The following is a 24,523-nucleotide window of genomic DNA, read 5'->3' on the forward strand; positions in this document are numbered from 1 at the left end:
ACCTTGTCGAACGCCTTACTGAAGTCCATATAGATCACATCTACTGCTCTTCCCTCATCAATCTTCTTTGTTACTTCTTCAAAAAAACTCAATCAAGTTTGTGAGGCATGATTTCCCACGCACAAGGCCATGTTGACTATCCCTATGCAGTCCTTGCCTTTCCAAATACGTGTACATCCTGTCCCTCAGGATTCCCTCCAACAACTTGCCCACCACCGAGGTCAGGCTCACTGGTCTATAGTTCCCTGGCTTTTCCTTACCACCCTTCTTAAACAGTGGCACCACGTTTGCCAACCTCCAATCTTCCGGCACCTCACTGGTGACTATCGATGATACAGATATCTCAGCAAGAGGCCCAGCAATCACTTCTCTAGCTTCCCACAGAGTTATCGGGTACACCTGGTCAGGTCCTGGGGATTTATACACTTTTATGCTTTTCAAGACATCCAGCACTTCCTCCTCTGTAATATGGACATTTTGCAAGATGTCACCATCTATTTCCCTACAGTCTATATTTTCCATATCCTTTTCCACGGTAAATACTGATGCAAAATACTCATTTAGTATCTCCCCCATTTTCTGTGGCTCCACACAAATACCGCCTCGCTGACCTTTGAGGGGCCCTATTCTCTCCCTGGTTACCCTTTTGTCCTTAACTTATTTGTAAAAACTCTTTGGATTCTCCTTAATTGTATTTGCCAAAGCTATCTCATGTCCCCGTTTTGCCCTCCTGATTTCCCTCTTAAGTATACTCCTACTTCCTTTATACTCTTCTAAGGGATTCACTTGATCTACCCTGTCTATACCTTACATATACTTCCTTTTTCTTAACTAAACCCTCAATTTCTTTAGTCATCCAGCATTCCCTATACCTATCAGCCTTTCCTTTCACCCAGACAGGAATATACTTTCTCTGGATTCTTGTTACCTCATTTCTGAAGGCTTCCCATTTTCCAGCCATCCCTTTACCTGCAAACATCTGCCTCAATCAGCTTTTGAAAGTTCTTGCCTAATACCGTCAAAATTGGCAGTCCCAGTCTATGATTGGAAAGTTAAAATCCCCTACCATAACTACCCTATTATTCTTACAGATAGCTGAGATCTCCTTACAAGTTTGTTTCTCAATTTCCCTCTGACTATTAGGGGGTCTATAATACAATCACAATAAGGTTATCATCCCTTTCTTATTTCTCAGTTCTACCCAAATAACTTCCCTGGATGTATTTCTGGGAATATCCTCCCTCAGCACAGCTGTAATGCTATCCCTTATCAAAAATGCCACCCCCCCCCCCGCCAACCTCCCTTTCTATCCTTCCTGTAGCATTTGTATCCTGGAACATTAAGCCACCAGTCCTGCCCATCCCTGAGCCATATTTCCATAATTGCTATGATATCCCAGACCCATGTTCCTAACCATGTCCTGAGTTCATCTGCCTTTCCTGTTGGGCCCCTTGCATTGAAATGAATGCAGTTTAACTTATTAGCCCTGCCTGACCTGACTGTTTGACTCACTCCTGTTCTCAACTGTACCAGTCTCAGATTGATCTCTTTCCTCACTATCTCCCTGGGTAAAACCCCTCACCACCTTACTAGTTTAAATCCTCCCAAGCAGCTCTCGCAAATCTCCCTGCCAGTATATTAGTCCCCTTCCAATTTAAGTGCAATCCATCCTTCTTGTACAGGTCACTTCTACCCCAAAAGAGATTGCAATTATCCAAAAATGTAACTCCTTCCCCCATATACCAGCTCCTCAGCCATGCATTCATTTTCTCTATTCTCCTCTTCCTGCTCTCACTACCTCGTAGGTTGGGTTGAACAAAAGTGTTCACAAAATCTTGTGTCAAGTTAGCAGACTTGCTTTACTTAACTCTTACACAATAGTCTTGTGGTGAAATTCTTTCAGTTCATAAATTGAGTTTGAATTTCTTTGTCAAAAATTACTGGTCTCCTCAAGGATCATAACACACTGCCCAGATATTGTCAAAAGGTTGACCTTCTGATGACTCAACACTAACTAAAATCATATGGGGCTTATTAGTAAAATGTAGCAATTTAAACACAAGTACTTATGCAGGGATTCCCAACTTGAATTTTGTCAATCGTCTGCACAAGCCGTTAATGTCCATGATTTCTTTCTCCGTGCACAATCTGCTTTCCAGAATTTAGCAAAGTCCTACCATGCTTCAGGAATTTAATAGATCATCTTTCTTCCAAATCTTATCCAAAAACTTCAGAAGAAGATCCAAACCACCATTATTATTTGACTGGCTAACATTCAGCTCACAAAATATTGTACTTCTGACTTTACTTTTCTTAGGATAATAACAAGCTCAAAACCACGCCCTCAATGTTTTTTCTTAACTCCCAGCCTTCACCCTTAGACGACCTGTTATATCTCAGGAAGCCAAGTGGTAAATTACAGAACTGGAGCCCATCTTTATAAACATTTATAACATGTATTTATAAAGTTACACAATTCCTAACCTACAAACTGTTATTTATTTTCCAATTAATGTTCATCACCTGCAAACAATTAAACACAATAAATAAACAATTAATGGCTAATTCTCAAAGTATCTGAATAAAATGAAGTTTTCTTTTTAATAACTAAGGCTTAATGTTCCTACCTCTGGACCTGAAGATTCAGGTTCAAGTCCTACCTTACTCAGAGAAGTGTCATAACATGTTTGACTAAGTTGATTAAAAGAAATTTTAAGAGGCTCTTGTGGCACAATGACCGTATCCTTATCTCTGAGCAAAAAAGCCCAGATTCAAGTCTCACCTGCTCCAGAAGTCTGTTATAATACGTCTGAACAGGTTGATTAAAAATATCTACTTTTTAACAATTTACCTCCAGCCTCTCTTTCAATTGTGTATAATTCTGATTTGTTCAATGCATAGGGATACAGGTGCCTTCACAAGAAATGTTTGACAAACCATTCTTCACTTTCTCTATGGTATAGTGCATTGTGCATTATTGTGCATTGTATTGAGCATTATTCATTTTATTTCCCCAGTGACGTGCTTGTGATAATAATAAAAGCTCTGCTTCCTACTTGACTCTATGTTGTGAAAACTTATTGTTCAAACCAAACATCTCAACAGGATACTCCACGTTCGACATTTATCTCAAACCAAGTGTCCCGATACTTTACAGAACACACAAAAGTTACCATCTACTAACGTTTTTGTTACTCCTGCAAGGCATCAGTGACAGCTTTCATATAAACAGTCAATCCAGAGTATAGATTCAGAATAATATAATGTTACAGCAGAAGCCCATTATACCTGTGCCAACTCTCCAAATAGCTGTTCAATTAGCCTCATCTATTCATTTCACAGAGGCTTGCAAATGTTTCTTTTCGTGTTTGTATCCAAGTTTTTTCTGAAAGTTCAGATGGCTTCTGCAGTACCACCTTCTTAGGCAGTGCACTCAAAGTCAGAATGCACTATGCAAAGAAATTGACCTCATCTTGCTCTTTTTTTGACAATAATCTTATGTCTGTTGCCATTCATTACCAACAACTCAAAGCAGATATTGATCTCCCTAATTAAAAGGCCCTTGAAATTTTGAACATTTCGATGAAATCATCAATATGTCTTTTTGCAGATGGACAACAGATGGGTTACGTAACAGTTGGTGATCTGTACTGTCAATTTAACATCCTACTGACTAAGGTGAAGATGACCGTTGGTTACAATGTGAACAGAGCCTTTCTTTATTCAGTAAGTGGACATTAAAACACAGGTCACGGCTACTATTGTACAGAGAGGGACAGTTAAAAAAATAGGTGGCACAACAGCATTTAAAGCCATGAATGTCCAGTCTCAATCACATTGTGGGTTCCAGAAAAGGCAACTAAAGCAGCAAAGGTTACATTTACTGTTAGTTTATGACAATTGACTGTTGGGAATTTTGACTTTTGGTAAAATGGTCCCATTTTGGATGTTTTCCACAGAAATGTCATCACTGATTATGAGACCTCACTGAGTATAGATGCCAACTACCACATCCTCTGTCACTTGTCCAGTGCAGAGTGTACTTTGTGATCTAAAGTAACTCCCGCAGTTAATGGGCTTATACCCAAGAAAAGCAAACTCTTGCAAGACTGTACTTGCCCTGTATGAAAGGAGCCATTATTTAGCTTTTAATACCCTGCATAAATTAACAACCACTTACTGAGAGATGTATTGTTACAATCTGCATGTAGATGTGCAACTGAAACCAGCAATAAAGAATCTTTTCCTCCCCACAGAAAGTTGTGGAAAAAACATAAATAACAACACGCTGTATCTTAAAAGGCAATGTGTAGTAGCATTGGCTGCTGTGATGTTGCCACAGATTCCTCTCTCCATTAAAGAACAATATTACAGCTACTGAGCATCGATAGTGTACAGGATCAGTGGGAAAGCAAACGTCCAAGCGTGTCGAGTTGATGAGTTTTCATCAGATCTGTCAACAAGTCATTAGTTTGAAAATTAACCCTTTCATCCCTCTCTCCATTGCTGCTGCCTGCTAAAAGTGTTCCCAGCATTTTTACTTCATATTCCTAGAACGTACAGTTCTTTGCCTTCTGCCCATAATTAATGTCCCTTATTTAGCCACTGACGGCGATGCCAAGTTCTCAGTTATTCAGCTGGTCATCAACTGGGACTAAAAAAGAGAGTACTGCTTTGTCGGTTAATTGGTGCAGTCACTGGCAGTGGATTTGACCCCGAAGGCTCTCTCGGCCACTCTCACACCCTAAATCTTACCTCTCCACAATGTTGTGCTGAGGTGTTTTCCACAGTTTCCCTGTTTGGGTTCAGGTAGTTTAAACGTTTGCTGAACATGTCCCACTGACTGTAGAAATGCTGGGTCGGAAAGGACAAGTAGCCTACTGAGCCTGTCCCACACTTACGACGATGGAAAAAGCAAGACTTAACATTTCCTGCATACCCAACAGGAACCCTGATCCTCATCAATATGTAACCTGAGAAAAGGAAAACAAAACCTCAGACAAACCTAGGGTCAAACAGGATGGAGAAAAAAAGTCATTGAGCCCCTCTGACAATCAAAACTATCTTAGAAAATGGTTTCCTTCAACAATTAACTGATATTATGCTTCATAAGAACCCACCCAGTTAGAGAATTATGTTATGTAGGTTAGGGCCAGGCACAAGCAGTGGAGACCACTCTGCACTCACTACAGTTGGCAGCGAACACAAATTGCTTCCTCCAGGTCCCTAATTAGTTGTTTTAAACACTCCTCCTCCCATTTTCAGTTTAATTTCTTTAAAATGTTGATCCTTTACTAGGGTTATTAAGTCTTTGGTCACCCTGTAAAACTCACCCATATGCCTTTGATTTGGGTCAAGTATGTGGCATGTCATAGAGGTGGAATATGCAACAATAATGGCTTCACCTGTATTTAATTTATGTTTCACCACTTTTGGGGAATGACACTTTGTTGGTAAAAGCAAGAAAACATTGTTTCCAACAGCTATTACCCTTCACTCTGCGACCCTCCACTCCGCAAGTGCAAAACTCTGCCAAAACAATAAACACAAATTATTAGAATCTCAGAAAATAGAGACAGCATTTCTTTAGCTGGTGTCTCCTGCAGCAGAGCAAGGCAATTGTTTGTCTGGGCAATATGACATCACCAAACAAGCCTGGATTCCATTTTGTTGCTACCCTCTCTGTAGGGATGAAAATGCTTTTCATCCCACTTACTCCGGTTTGACAATTTAAAAATTCTCTCCTTGTTTACAAAACTGTCCCCAGTCTCATCCACTTTCACTCTTATTTTCTATAACACCCCCGCCCCCGCCCCCGCCTGCCCACCCTCCCCCCCCACCACCAAGATCCATGTGCTCCTCCAATTTTGGCCAATGTATCTGTGACTTTCTTTGATCCATCATTTGTGGATGGTTCAGACGCTTGGACCCTAAACTCTGAAAACACCTCTGTAAATTTGTCGGTAAGTTAGCACTTCTTTATTCTGAGGCTTTGCTGCCTGGTCCTAGACTTTTCCATGAGGAGAAACACCCTCTCAGCACTTATCATATTAAGCCACTTAAGGATCCTATGTGTTTCAATGAGATTGCCTCTCATTTATATAACTCTGATGAGTAGAGTCCCAACCTGTATAGCCTTTGCTCACCAACCTTTTCTCCTCCTGAGACCTCCTCGAAAAACACCAACAAATTTGTCAGACATAATTTTGCTTTCATGAAGCCATGCTTATTTAGTTTGACTTGATTATAATTTTCTTAATATGCCGTTGATACTTCCTTGATAATTGATTACAACACTTTTCGAACAACATATGTTAGGCTAATCAACCTATAGTTACCTACTTTTTACGTACCTCCATTTTTGAATAGGGTGTCACATTAGCAGGTTTCTAATCCTGCTACTTCTCCAGAACCTAAGGAGTTTTGGAAAATTACAACCAACATATCCACTATCTTTGGAGCTGTCTCTTTTAGGATCCTAGGGTGTAAACTATGAGGGCCAGGCAACTTATTTGCCTTTCGTCCCACTAGTTTGTCTATTACTACTTCTTTAGTGATGGTGATGGTAAATAATTCATCTCCCCTTATTCTTTAGTATGAATGGGATGATGGACATATCCTCCACCACAAAGACTAATGCAAAATATTTGTTCAACTCCTCTTCTATTTCCTTGTTCTCCAGGACTCTCTCTTCAGATTCATTTTCTAAAGGGCCAATGTTCACTTAGACCTCTCTCTTCCTATGTATATATTTAAATAAGCTCTTATTATCACTTTTTATATTCCTCGCTTGTTTGTCTTGTACTTTATTTTCTTTCTTTCTTTTTACTATCTTTTCAGTTCTCCTTTGTTGGATTCTTATTTCATCCTAATCTTCGGGGCTACCATTGACTTGTTTCCTCCTGCTATATTTTGTCTTTGCTGGTTGAAGTCTTACATGCCACAAAAGAAAAATGATTGTGAATGCTGGAGGTCCATTATCTCAGTCTCAGGACATCTCTCCAGAAGTTCCTAAGGGAAGTATCCCAGGCTGAACCATATTCAGCTGTTTCATCAATGACTTTTCCTTTTGTCAAGTCAGAAATGGGGATGTTTGCCAATGATTGCACAATGTTCAGCACCACTTGTCACTCCTCTGATACTGAAGCTAATGTCTGGGGACCCTAGTTCAAATCCTGCCATGGCAAATGGTTGAATTTACATTCATCAAAAAATATCTGGAATTAAGAATCTACTGATGATCTTGAATCCATTGTCGATTGTCAGGAAACCCCATCTAGCTCACTCATGTTCTCCAGGGAAGGAAATTTGCCAGCCTGATCTGGTCTGATCTACACGTGACTTCAGACCCGACCCACAGCAATATGGTTGACTCTCAAATGAGTTTTGAGAAGATTTGTAGCTCAGGTTGAGGTTTTGGATGTAGGTTTGCTCACTGAGCTGGAAGGTTAGTGGGCCTCAGGCAAAGCACTGCTGATAATTCCTGCTTTCTATTTATATGTTTGGGCTTCTTTGGGTTGGTGATGTCCTTCCTCCACTTATTACATACAGATGAGGAAGGACACCACTTTGACTGGGGCAACACATCCATCCTAGGACAAGCCAAACAAAGAAGCATGGCATTCCAACCGGAATTCTATCAATAAACACATTGAGTTAGACCCCATCTACCATCCCCTGAGAAAAGGGAAAGGAAGTGACTTCACCACAGGAAATGACATCACCAACCCAAAAAAACAAACCTATAAATAGAAAGGAGGAATTTTCAAAAGTGCTTTGCCTGAGGCCCACTGAAGGTGTTATCCAGTAGGGTGACGAAACATCTGGAAATGAACCTTTCCAACTCAGCGAACAAACCTACATCCAAAAACTCTCAAATGGCCTACCAAGTCACTCAGTTGTATCAATCGCTATGAAGTCTCAACAAAGAAATGAAACCGGATGTACCACTCAAAATCGACCCAAGCACCGGAAAAGACAATGGCAGAAACAGCTCTGGTAACCCTACAAAGTCCTCCTTACTAACAGCTGGGGGCTAGTGTCAACACTGGGAGAGCTGTCTCACAGACTTGTCAAGTCTGACATAGTTATACTGACAGACAATGTCCCAAACACCACCATCTCCATTGCTGGATATGTCCTGCCCACCAGCAGGGCTTACCCAGTAGAGATAGCAGCACAGTGGGATGCAATCAGTAGGGAATTGGCCTGGGCATCCTCAACATTGAATCTGGATCCCAGAAGTCTCATGGCTTTAAATTAAAAATGGGCAAAGAAATCTCCTACTAGTTACCATGTACCGCCCTCCCTTGGCTGGTAAATCCTCCTCCATATTGAACAACACTTGAGAAGAATCACTGAGGATGGCAAGGACACAAATGTACTCTGGATGTGGAATTTCAACGTCCACCACTAAGAATGGCTCAGCAGCAGCACGACTGATTGAGTTGGATGGGTCCTAAATGGCGTAGCTGCTAGACTGTGCTTGCAGCACGTGGTGAGGGAACCAACGTGAGGGAAAAACATACTTGACCTCATCCTTACCAATCTACCAGATATAGATGCATTTGCCCATGATAGCATCAGTAAGAGTGACCACTGCACAATCCTTGTGGAGACAAAGTCCTGCCATCACATTGAGAAAAACTTCCATTGTATTGTGTGGCACTATCACTATGATAAAATGGGACAGATTTCAAACAGATCTACCAACTCAAGACTGGACATCCATGAGGCACTGTGGGCAATCAACTGCAGAATTGTACTTCATCACAATCTACAACCTCATGGTTGCACTCAACCCCACTCAACCATTATCATCAAGCCAAGGGATCAACCCTGGTACAATGGAGAGTGCAGGAGGGCATGCCAGGAGCAGTGCCAGGCACACCAAAACATAAGGTGTCAATCTAGTGAAGCTTTGCTGCTTATGCTGTTTGGCTTGCAGACTTAACTTCACTAGGCTGACACCTCATTTTTAGGATGTTGCCTGACCTGTTGTGCTTTTCCAGGACCACACTCTCACCTCTAATCTCCAGCATCTACAGTTCTTACTTTCACCTAACTGCTCCTGGCATGCCCTCCTGCACTTCCCATTGAACCAGGGTTGATCCTCTGGCTTGTATCATTGATAGCGACAGGTGAGTTTCCAGACTGGAGGTTTGCTAACATGGTGCCACTATTTAGGAAAGGTGGTAAGGAAAAGCCAGGGAACTATGGACCAATGAGCTTGACATCAGAGGTGGGCAAGTTGTTGGAGGAGATCTTGAGGAACAGGATTCACATGTATTTGCAACAGCAAGGACTAATTTGGGATAGTCAGCATGGCTTTATGCATGGGAAATCATGTCTCACTAACGTGATTGAGCTTTTTGAAGAAGTAACAAAGAGGATTGACAAAGGTAGATCTATATGGACTTCAGTTAGACATTGACAAGGTTCCTCATGATAGACTGGTTAGCAAGGTTAGATCACAAGATCACATGGCATACAGGGAGAACTAGCCATTTGAATACAGAACTGGCTTGAAGATAGGGACAGAGAGTGGTGGAGGGTTGCTTTTCAGAGTGGAGGCCTGCAACCAGCGGTGTGCCAAAAGGATTGGTGCTAGGTCTTCTGATTTTTGTCATTTACATAATAATTTGGCTTTGAACACAGAAGGTATGATTAGTAGGTTTGCAGATGACCTCAAAATTGGAGGTGTAGTTGGGCAGTAAAGAAGGTTGCCTCAGAGTACAATGGGATCTTGATCAGATGGGCCAATGGGCTGAGGAGTAGCAGATGGAGTTTAATTTAGATAAATGTGACGTGTTGCATTTTGGAAAAGGTAAATCAGGGAAGAACTTGTACACTTAATGGTAAGGTCCTGGGAAGTATTCCTGAACAAAGAGACCTTGGAGTGCAGTTTCATAGTTCCATGAAAGTGAAGTCCCAGGTAGACAGGCTAGCGAAGACATTTAGTATTCGTGCCTTTACTGGTCAGTGTATTCAATATACGAGTTGGGAGGTCATGTTGTGGCTGTATAGAACATTGGTTAGGCCACATTTTAAATACAGCATGCAATTCTGGTATCTCTGCTATAGGAAGGATGTTGTGAAACTTAAAATGGTTCAGAAAAAATTTATAAAGATGTTGCCAGGGTTGGAGGATTTGAGCTAAAGGGACAGGCCGAATAGATTGGAGGTATTTTCCCTGCAGAGTTGGAGGCTGGCCTTATCGAGGTTTAGAAAATCATGAGGGGCGTGCATAGGGTGTAAAACCTAAATCTTTTCCTGGGTGGGGGGCAAAACTAGAGGGCATAAATTTATAGTGAGAGAGGAAAAGTTTAAAAAGGGACCTAAGGGGTGGTGTGTGTATGGAATGAGATACCAGTGGAAGTGGTGAAGGCTGGTACAATTACAACATTTAAAAGGCATATGGGTATATGAATTCAAAGGGTTTAGAGGGATGAGAACCAAATGCTGGCAAACGGGACTAGATTTATTTAGGATATCTGGTCAACATGGTCGAGTTGGACCGAAGGGTCTGTTTCTATGCAGTACATCTTTATGACTCTATGATGGACAGAGCTAAACATTCCCTCAATCAACGGATCTGATCTAAACTCTGTAGTCCTGCCACATCCAGTTATAAATGATGGTGGACAATGAAATAACTCACTGGAGGAAGAGGTTCCACAAATATTTCCATCCTCAATGATGGAAGAGCCCAGCACATTAGTGCAAAAAATAAGGTCGAACAATTTGAAGCAATCTTCAGCCGGAAGTGCAAATGGATGATTCATCATGGCCTCCTGTAGTGGTCCCCAGCATCACAGTTACCAGTCTTCAGACAACTCGACTCACTCCACATAATATCAAGAATTGATTGGAGACATTGGATATTGCAAAGGCTGTGGGACTTGACAACATTCCAACAAGAGTACTGAAGACTTGTGCTCCAGAACTCGCCACTTGCCTCGCTAAGCTGTTCCAGTATAGTTATAACATTAGCACCTATCGAAGATATGACAAATTGCCCAAGTATCTGCTGTACACAAAAGAAAGAATAAATCCAACTCGGTCAATTACCACCTTGTCAGTCTATTCTCGGTCATTAGTAAAGTGATGGAAGGTGTCATCAACACTGCTATCAGCAGCACATGATCATCAATAATCTGCTCTCTGATGCCCAGTTTGGGCTCCATTGCTCCTGACGTCATTACAGCCTTGGTTCAAACTTGGACAAAAGAGCTGAATCTAGAGGTGAGGTGAGAGTGACAGCCTTTAACATCAAGGCCATGTTCAAATGAGGGTGGCATTAAGGAGCCATAGCAAAACTGGAATCAATGGGTATTGGGGGAAAATTTGCTGCTGATTGGAGTCAGACCTAGCACATAGAAAGATGGTTGTGGTTGTTGGAGGTCAGTTGTCTCAGCAACAGGACATTTCTGCATGAGTTCCTCAGGGTAATGTCCTACGGCCAACCATCTGCAGCTGCATCATCAATGAGCTTCCCTACATCATAAGGTCATAAGTGGGAATATTCACTAGTGATTCACCAATCAGCAACATTCATGACTCCTCAGATACTGAAAATACATGTTCAAATGTATCAGGATCTGGGCAATATCCAGGCTTGGGCTTACAAGTGGCAAGTAACATTTGCACCCCACAATCTAACCACTACCCTTTGACATTCAATGATGTTAATATCACTGAATCTCCCATTATCACATCTTCGGGGTTACCATTGACCAGAAACTCAAAGGGACCTGCCATATAAATACAGTGGCCACTGAAGGTCAGAGGCTAGGAGTACTGTGGTGAGTAACTCACCTCTTGAGTCCCTCATGCACATCTGCAATGCAAAAATGATGAGTGTGATGGAATACACCCCATTTCCCTGGATGGGTGCAGCTCCAACAATACTAAAGCAGCTTGACACTATCCAAGACAAAGCAGTCTGCTCGATTGGCACCACACCCACAAGTATCCACTCCCTCCACCACTAACACGCAGTAGCAGCAGTGTATACTATCTTCAAGATGCACTGCAGAAATTCACCAAAGATCCTAAGAAAGCATCTTCCAAATCACCTCCAAGATCCCCTCCTAGTCACTTACCATCCTGCCTTGGAAATATATCGTTGTTCCTTCACTGTTGCTTGGTCAAAATCCTGGAATTCCCTCCCTAATAGCATTGTGGATCTACATATAACACAGACTGCAGCAGTTTAAGAAGGCAGTTCATCACCACCTTCTCAATGGGGATGGACAATAAACACTGGCTCAGCCAATGATGCCCACATATCACAAGAGAATACATAAAAAGGAATATACAAGGCTTGGCAATAAAATTCGTGCCACACAAGTGCCAATTACCATCTCAAACAAAACAGAAACTTGCCACTCCCCTCCCCTCCAATCATATAAGCAAGGACCTCTGTATGCCACTCTGCCCTTTGAGCCTGCTCCGCCATTCAATACGATCATGGCTGATTATTTTAACTTCATTTCGACTCCTGCATACCTCTGATAATGAGGATCTATGTCTGTCATGAAAATAATTAAGGATTTTGCACTTAAGGGAAGGGAATTTCATAGACTCCTAACCATCTGAGAGAAAAAACGTTTCATCACCTCAGCTTAAAAATGGCATTGCCCATTTAAACAATGTCCCCCTAGTTCTAGGTACTAACATAAGAGAGTCATCCTTTCAACTCCTACCCACCCAAGTCCCCTCATGACCTTATATGTTCCAATTAAGTCAGCTCTGACACTTCTAGACTCCATATGGTACAGGCCTAGCCTTTCTAGATTTTCCTCAATAGACATTCTGCTCATTCCAGGTGTTACTATTGAACTACAATCAAGTTGATAACCATTTTCCAGGAACTAAACTGGACTAGCTATATTAATATTGTGGCTACAAAAGGAAGTCAGCGATTGGGGGATTTCTGCTGCTGTGATTCACCACCTGACCTCCCAACGTCTGTGCACTATCTACAAGACACAATCAGAAGAGTGATTGAACACTACCCACTTTCTTGGATGGGTGCAATTTCAACAAGACTTAGAAAGCTTACACCATCCAGGATAAATATCTGGCTTGATTGGCACCTCATCCATCATCTTCACATTCACTCCTTTCACCACTGACACATACTGGCAGAAATGTGCACCATCTACAAGACACATGGTCAGCAACATGGGACTGGGATAATATAGCAATTACGGAAACATGGCTCAGGGATGGGCAGGACTGGCGGCTTAATGTTCCAGGATACAAATGCTACAGGAAGGATAGAAAGGGAGGCAAGAGAGGAGGGGAAGTGGCATTTTTGATAAGGGATAGCATTACAGCTGTGCTGAGGGAGGATATTCCAGGAAATACATCCAGGGAAGTTATTTAGGTGGAACTGGGAAATAAGAAAGGGATGATCACCTTATTGGGATTGTATTATAGACCCCCCCAATAGTCAGAGGGAAATTGAGAAACAAACTTGTAAGGAGATCTCAGCTATCTGTAAGAATAATAGGGTCATTATGGTAGGGGATTTTAAGGTGCAAAACTTGACCTCCTCTTGGGAAATGAGTCAGGGCAGGTGACTGAGGTGTCAGTGGGGGAGCATTTTGGGGCCAGTGACCATAATTCTATTCGTTTTAAAATAATGTTGGAAAAGGATAGACCAGATCTAAATGTTGAAGTTCTAAATTGGAAAAAGGCCAATTTTGACGGTATTAGTCAAGAACTTTCGAAAGCTGATTGGAGGCAGATATTTGCAGGTAAAGGGATGGCTGGAAAATGGGAAGCCTTCAGAAATGAGATAACAAGAATCCAGAGAAAGTATATTCCTGTCAGGGTGAAAGAGAAGGCTGGTAATTATAGGGAATGCTGGATGACTAAAGAAATTGAGGGTTTGGTTAAGGAAAAGAAGGAAGCATATGTAAGGTATAGACAGGATAGATCGAGTGAATCCTTAGAAGAGTATAAAGAAAGTAGGAGTATACTTAAGAGGGAAATCAGGAGGGCAAAATAGGGACATGAGATAGCTTTGGCAAACAGAATAAAGGAGAATCCAAAGAGTTTTTACAAGTATATTAAAGACAAGAGGGTAACTAGGGAGAGAATAGGGCCCATCAAAGATCAGCAAGGCGGCTTTTGTGTGGAGCCACAGAAAATGGGGGAGCTACTAAATGAATATTTTGCATCAGTATTTACCATGGAAAAGGATATGGAAGATATAGACTGTAGGGAAATAGATGGTGACATCTTGAAAAATGTCCATATTACAGAGGCAGAAGTGCTGGATGTCTTGAAAAGCATAAAAGTGTATAGGACCTGATCAGGTGTACTTGAGAACTCTGTGGGAAGCTAGAGAAGTGAATGCTGGGCCTCTTGCTGAGATATTTGTATCATCGATAGTCACAGGTGAGGTGCCAGAAGACTGGAGGTTGGCAAACGTGGTGCCACTGTTTAAGGAGGGTGGTAAAGACAAGCCAGGGAACTATAGACCAGTGAGCCTGACCTCAGTGGTGGGCAAGTTGTTGGAGGGAATCCTGAGGGACAGGATGTACATGTATTTGGAAAGGCAAGGACTGCATAGGGATAGTCAACATGGGTTTGTGTGTGGGAAATCATGTCTCACAAACTTGATTGAGTTTTTTGAAGAAGTAACAAAGAAGATTGATGAGGGCAGAGCAGTAGATGTGATCTATATGGACTTCAGTAAGGCATTCGACAAGGTTCCTCATGGGAGACTGATTAGCAAGGTTAGATCTCATGGAATACAGGGAGAACTAGCCATTTGGATACAGAGCTGGCTCAAAGGTAGAAGACAGAGGGTGGTGGTGGAGGGTTGTTTTTCAGATTGGAGGCATGTGACCAGTGGAGTGCCACAGGGATCAGTGCTGGGCCCTCTACTTTTTGTCATTTACATAAATGATTTGCTTGCAAGCATAAGAGGTACAGTTAGTAAGTTTGCAGATGACACCAAAATTGGAGGTGTAGTGGACAGCAAAGAGGGTTACCTCAGATTACAACAGGATCTGGACCAGATGGTCCAATGGGCTGAGAAGTGGCAGATGGAATTCAATTCAGATAAATGCGAAGTGCTGCATTTTGGGAAAGCAAATCTTAGCAGGACTTATACACGTAATGGTAAGGTCCTAGAGAGTGTTGCTGAACAAAGGGACCTTGGAGTGCAGGTTCATAGCTCCTTGAAAGTGGAGTCGCAGGTAGATAGGATAGTGAAGAAGGTGCTTGGTATGCTTTCCTTTATTGGTCAGAGTATTGAGTACAGGAGTTGGGAGGTCATGTTGCGACTGTACACAACATTGGTTAGGTCACTGCTGGAATATTGTGTGCAATTCTGGTCTCCTTCCTATCAGAAAGATGTTGTGAAACTTGAAAAGGTTTAAGAAAAGATTTACAAGGATGTTGCCAGGGTTGGAGGATCTGAGCTACAGGGAGAGGGTGAACAGCCTGGGGCTGTTTTCCCTGGAGCGTCAGAGGCTGAGGGGTGACCTTATAGAGGTTTACAAAATTATGAGGGGCATGGATAGGATAAATAGACAAAGTCTTTTCCCTTGGGTCGGGGAGTCCAGAACTAGAGGGCATAGGTTTAGGGTGAGAGAGGAAAGATATAAAAGAGACCTAAGCAGCAACTATTTCACGCAGAGCGTGGTACATGAATGGAATGAACTGCCAGAGGATGTGGTGGAGGCTGGTACAATTGCAACATTTAAGAGGCATTTGGATGGTTATACGAATAGGAAGGGTTTGAAGGGATATGGGCCGGGTGCTGGCAGGTGGGACTAGATTGGGTTGGGATATCTGGTCGGCATGGATGGATTGGACTGAAGGGTCTGTTTCTATGCTGTACATCTCTATGACTCTATGCACTGCAACAAATGACCAAATTGACTTCACTTTCCAAACCACATAATGTCTGCCTTGTGGAAGGGAAATGGCAGCACATGTATGGGGTCAGCACCATCTGTAACTTTCCCTCCAAATGTCATGCTAACTTGGGACTATGCCGCCATTCCTTCATTTTCACTTAATCAAAATTCTAGTACTCCATCCTTAACAGCACTATAGGTGCAATGCAAGAATGCATCAGTTCAAGAAAGCAACTCACTTTTACCTCCTGTGAATGAATAACAAAGCTTGAGATCGAAGCTAAAAGAATCCAAATACTGGAAACAATGGTAGACTAGGATTAACAATGATCTCAGCAGCTCATATGTTTTTTTTAAGCAATATTATTTGACGTGATTTGTTACATTAAAGAGTTCTTAAACTCGAGTTTGATTCTAATTAGTAATGGATTGAAGGGTAATAGAGAGCCAGCAGGAAAATGGAATTAAGATCAAGATGAGATTAGCCATGACCATACTGGATGGTACAGCAGGGTCAAGGGGCTGAATTGCTTACCCTTGGTCCTAGTTCTTATGTTCTTACATTATGTTTTGGTGCCATACCTCATTTTGCAATGTTCCTGTGAATGCCTTACAAGGTTTTATGATGTTCAGGGTTACACAAATCCAAGTTGTTGGTGTCTCAGGTGTGGAGGTTGTAGTGAAGGGAAACCTTAAGGAGCGGTGGTGATTCAGTCTAAAAGGAATTGCTGTCAGCGTCCATTAATGGGTTTGATCCCCATACAGGAGCACGGGGTCTGAAAGGTTTTGAGGTAGAATCATTTAATCCCTATCTTGTGGACGCAGGCTGTTTGTCCCATCGAGTCCACACAGACCCTCCGAACACCATCCCACCCAGACACCAACCTGACTGCACTGTCGGTAGTCACCAATCATTCTGTTCAGTAACTTTACTACACACCCTTTGCGGCAGGTGGAATGTGAACCCTCCTAGCTCAGAGGTAGGGGCACTACCACAAGGGGCCTTTCCTGACGACAATGTACAATGGTCGTGTGTATTCTAAGTATGTAGTATGCCCCCAGAAATACAGCGGCGAACTTTTTTCTCTTATTTTAGTGGGATCCCTGTGAGCTTGCCCGCAACTTACTCTGAGGGCGAGATAGGCTTCATCCAACGTGATCAACTGGTGCTGACAGTGGGGGCCCAGGGCGCACAACACGCAGATGATCTTCTCGTCGTCTTTGCAGTACAGTGTGATCTCCTGGTTGTGATCCACGCATTTCTTCCTCTCGCCCTGCTTGCCGTCTCCCCCGGCGGCTCCCTGGCTGCCAGCCGCGTCCGTGGGCCGGGGCTCTCGGCTCTCGGCGGCTGCCTGGAAGTCCCGGAGCCCGTGCTGGCGCCAGGCCGGCTTCGCGTCGTGCTGGCGGGCGTGCGGCTCACAGAAGGACAGGCAGCAGACGTCGCAGAGCTTGAGGGCGGGCCGTGCCTCGTCCGGCTCGCAGACATCGCAGAAGCCGTCCGGGGCAGGCTCGTCTGTGTACCCAGTACTGCTGCTGCTGCTGGGACCCTCGCTCGCCATTCGGGCCCACTATATACTGCTGCTGCTGCTGCAACAATGTACATCAGCGGCACACACCACGCCGCCACAATGTATCTGTCCCAGTGCAAACCTCTGATCACCTCTCTCTTCAAACAAACAAATAAAAAAACAGCCTGCTTCCCTCAACCCGCCACAAGATTAGGGAAAATGGGGAAAAAAAAATATTTATCACGGAACAGGCACTACAGGAAGCGGAAAGGTTGATAATCGCGTTCTCAGCTCGTTTTCTTTTTTTTAAAAGACACACAACTTCCTGGTTTGACGGCACCTCGGAGACCTTTGACAGCTGAGGGTAAAAAAAAGCGTCCTGATTTCAAAACGCCACTTGCATAGCTGGGAAATCAATCCAATTTGAATGTAAAGTAAGGATTATTTTTCTAGACCTCAGGGCCATTCACAATTATAAAAGCGATTAGTAATAGATGGCCAGATATGTTGGATCTATTTTAGAAGCTTATTCCAGTTCTCTTCTCCGCCTTCCCTTTTCTGAAGCATTGATGGGAATGCATAGGTTGCCAGGGGCTCTGAGAAACTCCTTTACTTACACGTGGTTCGACCCTTGACGTGGTTCTTTTTGCAACTGGGATGGAGAAACTGCTACAACAGTTTAACAGACCCTCAACAGAATGTCTGAAGACTAGGACAAAGTGTTAGTTGGTAAGAGCCAGAATGGTTTTGTGCCATGGGCAGCAGTGGCTAGTGCTCTGTCTTGTTGAACCAGAGGACTAAGTTCAAATTGACCAGAAAAGGTACACTTATTAGAGGAATGATTTCTGCCACTGCAGATGTCACTTAAGAATGGTATGCTGTCCCCTCAGGATATCAAGAGCGGTGTAGGCCATTCTTTATTTAAAGTTTTAATTTTGAAAGGTCGCGGAGATTCTGAAAATAGGGTTTAGGGAGCTGGCCAAGACTACGAAAAGGCGCTAATCTCAGAATTGTTTCCAAGACCACATGCTAGCGAATATAAAATACAAGATCAAGCGACTGAACAGATCGCTGGAAAACAGATTCAAGCGGGACGGTTTTAGATTTGAGGCACTGGGACCAATTCCAGGCTAAGTGAAACCTGAACTAGGAGGATATGTGACACCTGTACAGGACAGGGACTAATAAATACCTTTCTCGGTAGATATGCTAATGCAATCCGGGAAGGTTTAAATTAAGCTATTGTTCAATGGGAATTTACAAGGCAATTCCAAAATATTTTTAAAAAGCTGGTAAAATATGAAGAAAAGCTATAAATGAAAGTGGAAATCAGCAGAAACAAATCCTAGAATCAACTCGGGTTTAATATTCAAATTGTGTTAAAAAAATAAAACATTGTATGAGTGCAAGCAACATTTGCAATGGGATAATGATACTGCTAGAAATACTAAAAGGGTTCAAGTTAATTACCATTATAGAAATATAGCTGCAGAGTGATCAATACAGGGGGAACTAATACGAAAGGATATTTGACATTTAGCAGATATAGGCGACACAAGACAGGAGTTGAAGTAGGCAAAAGTGAGGACTGCAGATGCTGGAAACCAGAGTTTAGACCAGAGTGGTGCTGGAAAAGCACAGCAGATCAGACAGCATCCGTAGAGCAGGAAAATTGATGTTTCAGGCAAAAGCCTTTCATCAGGAATAGAGGCTGGAAGCCTCCAGGGTGGAGAGATCAATGGGATGGTGGGGCTGGGGTTGAAGTAGTGGAGAGTGTGGTGCTGGAAAAGCACAGCAGGACGGGCAGCATTCAAGGAGCAGGAGAATCGACCTTTCGGGCAAAAGCCCTTCATTGGGAATGGGGTGGAAGTAGTGCTGATTGTAAGGGACAACGCCAGTTATTAGTGAGACAGGATCTCAGTAGGACACAGTGTAAATCAGAAAAGTAGAGTGTGTGTAGCAAGACAAGTGCAGTAATCTGAAAGACTTCAATCTACATAGCCTGGGTAAATCTAATGAGCACCAATGTTGTCAAGGAAAAATTCATTCTTAAGATCGTGTTCAGGAAGTAACAAGGTCATGGGATTATTTTAGTCTAGTGTTATGTAATGTGAAGGTACTAATTAATAAGCATATATTGAAAGAAATTTTAGGTAATAGTAACCATAGTATGATTGAATATTTCAAACAGTATGAAAAAGATGTAGTTCAATTTGAAACTAGGGTTATAAATCTCAACAAGAGAATTATGAAGAAATGAAGAGGAAATGGCTATAATGGAATGGAAAAATATATTAAAAGATTTGATGGTGGATATATAATAGCGAGCATTTAAATAGTTAATACTTGGTTATCAAAAACATGCATTCATTTAAGATTAAATTACACAACAGAAAAAGTAAGAGTGCTATGGCTGGCAATGAATGTTAAATATGGTAATAGGGCAAAAGAAGAGGCTTATAAAATTGCCAAAAAAACATGTGTGAGCATGAAGACTGGGAGAACTTTAGAAATCACCCAAAGGAGGATAAAGAATTTATTAAAGAATGAGAGAATCAATATGAAAATAAAACCACAAGAATCTTTAAAAATATACAATCTATATCTAGAGATATGTGATAAGGAAAAGATTTGAACAGACAGATGTGGGTCTATTATAGGCAGAGACAAGAGAGTTATAATAGGGAATAGAAAATGGCAGAGAAGCTAAATAACTCTTTAGTGCCTTTGACTGTGAACATAGCCACAGTACATCTTCCTCAAATAATTAAGACTGAACAATCTAGAGGATGTGTAGAATTAAAAGAAATTAATAATGGTTAAAATGTAGTATTGGAAAAATCGATGAAACTGTAAGTTGACAAATTGCCAGGATGTGATAACTTTCAGTCAGAGAGTTGAAAATGTCATGGAAACATAGAAGACAGGAGTAGGCCATTTGACCTCTCAGGCCTGCTACACCATTCAATATGATCACAGCTGATCATTGAGCTCAGTAACCTGATCATGGCTGATCATCAACTCAATAAACTAATCCCACTCTCTCCATTTATCCCTTGAGCCTCAAGATCTAAATTTATCTCCTTCTTGAAAACATGTTGTTTAGACCTCAATCCAAAGGGTCACCACTCCCTGGGTGAAGAAATTTCACCTCTTATTCTGAAAAGGTTCACCCCTTATCCTTAATCAATGACCCCTGGTTCTGGACTCTTCAATCATCACGGACATCCTTCCTGCTCTAACCTGTCTAGTCCTGTTAGAATTTTACTGATTTCTATAAGAGTTGCCCCTTATTCTTCCTAACTCCAGCAAATATAATTCTAACCAACTCAATCTCCCCCCTCATATGTTGATACTGCCATCCCAGGAATAAATTTGGTAAACTCTAGAGCAAGAACATCCTGCCTCAGATACAGAGACCAAAACTACACACAAAGTTCCTTGGTCTCACTAAGGTCCTGTACAATTGCAGCAAGGCATCCTTTTTCCTATACTCAAATCCTCTCACTATGAAGGCCGACATACAGTTTACCTTCTTTACAGCCTGATGCATCTGCACACTTACTTACAGCAACTGGTGCACGAGGACACCCAGGTCATTCCCCTCTCTCCAGTTACAGTCTTTCAAACAATAATCTGCGCTCCTATTTTTACTATCAAAATGGATAAACTCACATTTATCCACATTATACTGCAGCTGCCATGCATTCACCCACTCACTCAGCTTGTCCAAATGACACTGCAACATTCCTGCTTCCTCCTTATAGCTTACCTTTCCATCCAGCTTTTTGTATATTTCATTCCCTCATCTTAATCATAACATATATTGTGAATAGTTGTTGGAGCCTCAGTACTGACCCCTGTGGTACCCCCTGTCTCAAGACATCACCCCAATGCCATGTAGTTTAATTTTACCCATTAATCCCTTATGTGGAGTTTGTTGAAAGCCTTCTGTAAGTCCACATAAAACCACTTAGAGTCATAGAGATGTACAGCATGGGAACAGACCCTTCAGTCCAAACCGGCCATGCCGACCAGATATCCCAACCCAATCTAGTCCCACCTGCCAGCACCCAGCCCATATCCCTCCAAACCCTTCCTATTCATATACCCATCCAAATGCCTCTTAAATGTTGTAATTGTACCAGCCTCCACCACTTCCTCTGGCAGCTCATTCCACACACGTACCACCCTCTGGGTGAAAACGTTGCCCCTTAGGTTTCTTTTATATCTTTCCCCTCTCACCCTAAACCTATGCCCTCTAGTTCTGGACTCCCCGACCCCAGGGAAAAGACTTTGCCTATTTACCCTATCCATGCCCCTCATAATTTTGTAAACCTCTATAAGGTCACTCCTCAGCCTCCGACGCTTCAGGGAAAATAGCCCCAGCCTGTTCAGCCTCTCCCTGTAGCTCAGATCCTCCAACCCTGGCAACATCCTTGTAAATCTTTTCTGAACTCTTTCAAGTTTCACAACATCTTTCCAATAGGAAGGAGACCAGAATTGCATGCAATATTCAAACAGTGGCCTAGCCAATGTCCTGTACAGTCACAACATGACCTCCCAATTCCTGTACTCAATACTCTGACACATCTACTGGCTCTCCCGTTCAACTCTACTAGTTACATCCTCAAACAATTCCAGCAGATTTGTCAAGCATGATTTCACTTTTGTAAATCCGTGCTCACTCTTTTCTAAGTGTTCTGCTATAAAACCCTTGATGATTGGGCTCTAGCTCTTTTCCATGACCGATGTTCAACTTACTGGTCTATAATTCTGTTTTCTCTCGACCTCCGTTTTTAATAGTGGGGTTGGATTCACTACCATTCAATCTGTAGGAACTATTTCAGAGTCTAAAGAATCTTGGAAGATAAACACCACTATTTCCAAGGCCACTTCCTGAAGTACTTTGGGATATAGATTATCAGACCCTGGGTATTTATTAGCTTTCCATTTTATCAATTTTTCCAGCACCATTTTTTTGCTAAAGGAAGAATGAATGCGAGATCACTGCAGTAAAAGGTTAAAGGCATGTTGTCTGAATAGAGAAACGACTGGTGGTGATTTATCCTGAGGGGTCACCATACCTCTGGCGATGGGAGAGGCTAAGAAGGAGAGTCCTTCAGTGGTAAACTCAGCCAGTGTGCGTATTGAACCCACACTGTTATATCCAGCCAATTGAGTTAACTGACCCCCAACTAATGCAATGGAATCTCCTTACAACACTGGCTTGTCAGCCAAGATAGCAACCACCCAATATTTCATGGCAGTAATATATGCTGCCAGGGAAATAGACTGACCTGTCAGCAATAGCTGTATTAGGGTGTGCATAAGTCTTTTCATTTTGGACAATAGAATGTACATGGTTTATGTGAAATTCCCAGTATGCTAGGTTTAAACATCTCTATGGTCTGAACCATTGTGCACAATTTCACTGGAAGGCTTTGCTTTAAAAAAAATTAATGATAAATGGATATTATAGCATTTGTTGCTTATCCCTAACTATCTTTGAGAAGATGGTTGAGGCACCTGAATGGCTTGTTCAGCTGTTTCTGGTGCAGTTAAGAGTCAACTACATTGCTGTGGGTCTGGAGTAATATTTAGGATGAACTAAATGAGAACAGCACAGATTTTCTTCATTAAAGAACATCAATGAACTAAATGCATTTTTCTAACTATCCAGTTATTACATAAACACAGTTACTCAAATAGCATTATATTTCCAGTTTTACATAAATTCTCCAGGTGTAACATGGATATTCCAGAAGTGATGCAGCTGGTCAAACCACCTTAGTTTTAAACAAAACAAAATTTATTTCCAAGATTACGGAATGAAACACAAAGAGAACAGAATGCAGAATAACTTAAATATCCAAAAACCCTATCTGCTGGGTATTTGGATGTGCTTATTAGAGGCATGGCATTCATCCACAGATTCAATCAATAAGCACATCGACCTGGACCCAATATACCGGCCACTGCAGCGGACAGCTGGAACTGACAACCGGAAGCGGCAGGTACAAACCACTATAAATGCTGGAGGAAACAACACAGAAGCGCTTCACAGGAGGCTCCCAAACACTGAGGATGTCACCTAGACAGGGGACGAAACGTCTGCTACACAAATTCCCAGCTCGGCGAACACAACCACAACATGTACATGGTACCAACATCACAGCTTCTGCTTGCAAGGTTCAGAGATAGTAACTTACTTCTTCATGAAGACCGGCCTCCTCTTCTGATTTCGCAGATGGAAATTTAAGAGAACACAAGAGCTCCAAGGAGCTTCCTCCAAAGATTTAACAGATTTCCATTTGTAACTCTGCATAAAATATCTAGCTCACCCATTTTGTTCATTGAACCAGGAAAGACTGAAATGGCATAATGTGGGACCCTTAGAACTGAGAAGTAACGCCACATCTCACTATCTTCTGAGTGGTTCCTTAAGGTGTCAATTAGCTCTGGGCCAATCCTCTTCATTATTGTCTGTTATTGTTACTTTTATGACTGTTTGCTAAGAAGAAGATGCTTTATTTGCTGATTTGATTAGGTTAAGGATATATATATTGTCAGGCCCCCTCCCCCCGTGACTGATACTCTTGAGCTCATCGTTTCAGTTTTCACTTAATTGGTGCAGGTTACTCATTAAATCAAACATTGATTATTTGTTCTTTTGAAGGGGCTGTTCATCAGATGTTTTTGTCTCTGTGGTTTTTGGTGCCTTTTTTGAAGTAAAGATGTAATGGAAACGTTGTTTATAACTTCAGAACTATAGAAAACTAAGAGAGAAGATCACTGATTGAAATAAATTGTCAGACAGGGTGTGTATAACGAGTGAAGTAATGAGATATCCTTATACATTCAATCAGTACATAGTCTTAAGTAAGAAATTCTCAAGGATTTTACAGTTACAAACTTAAACACGCATTGTTACAAAAATAATTCGAACATAAAGATTATGTTCAGTTGACTCTAATTGCTTCTTTTAGAGGAGAGAGGATGGCAGGGGTGGGAATGGAGGATAAGAAGGAAGGGAAGAGAGGACATGGGATGGGAGGGAAGAGAGAAAAGATGTGGGATGGGAGGGAAAAGGAGAGAAGAACGGGCAAGGGGAGAGAGGATGGGGGTGGA

The 24,523-nt window shown here is 42.1% G+C and overlaps 1 protein-coding gene across 1 annotated transcript in view; it reads right to left on the bottom strand.

Moving 5' to 3' along the window:
• Positions 1-17,717, bottom strand: part of trim44 (tripartite motif containing 44) — a 120,127-nt gene extending 102,410 nt beyond the window's left edge. The window contains exon 1 of the mRNA XM_072591841.1: positions 17,012-17,717. Coding sequence (XP_072447942.1) covers positions 17,012-17,443 — 432 coding nt within the window. The 5' untranslated portion in view covers positions 17,444-17,717. The remainder of the gene's footprint in view (positions 1-17,011) is intronic.
• Positions 17,718-24,523: the final 6,806 nt, after the last annotated feature.

The sequence above is a fragment of the Chiloscyllium punctatum genome, chromosome 22 (assembly GCF_047496795.1).
Source record: "Chiloscyllium punctatum isolate Juve2018m chromosome 22, sChiPun1.3, whole genome shotgun sequence".
In the NCBI taxonomy this organism is placed as follows: Eukaryota; Metazoa; Chordata; class Chondrichthyes; order Orectolobiformes; family Hemiscylliidae; genus Chiloscyllium; species Chiloscyllium punctatum.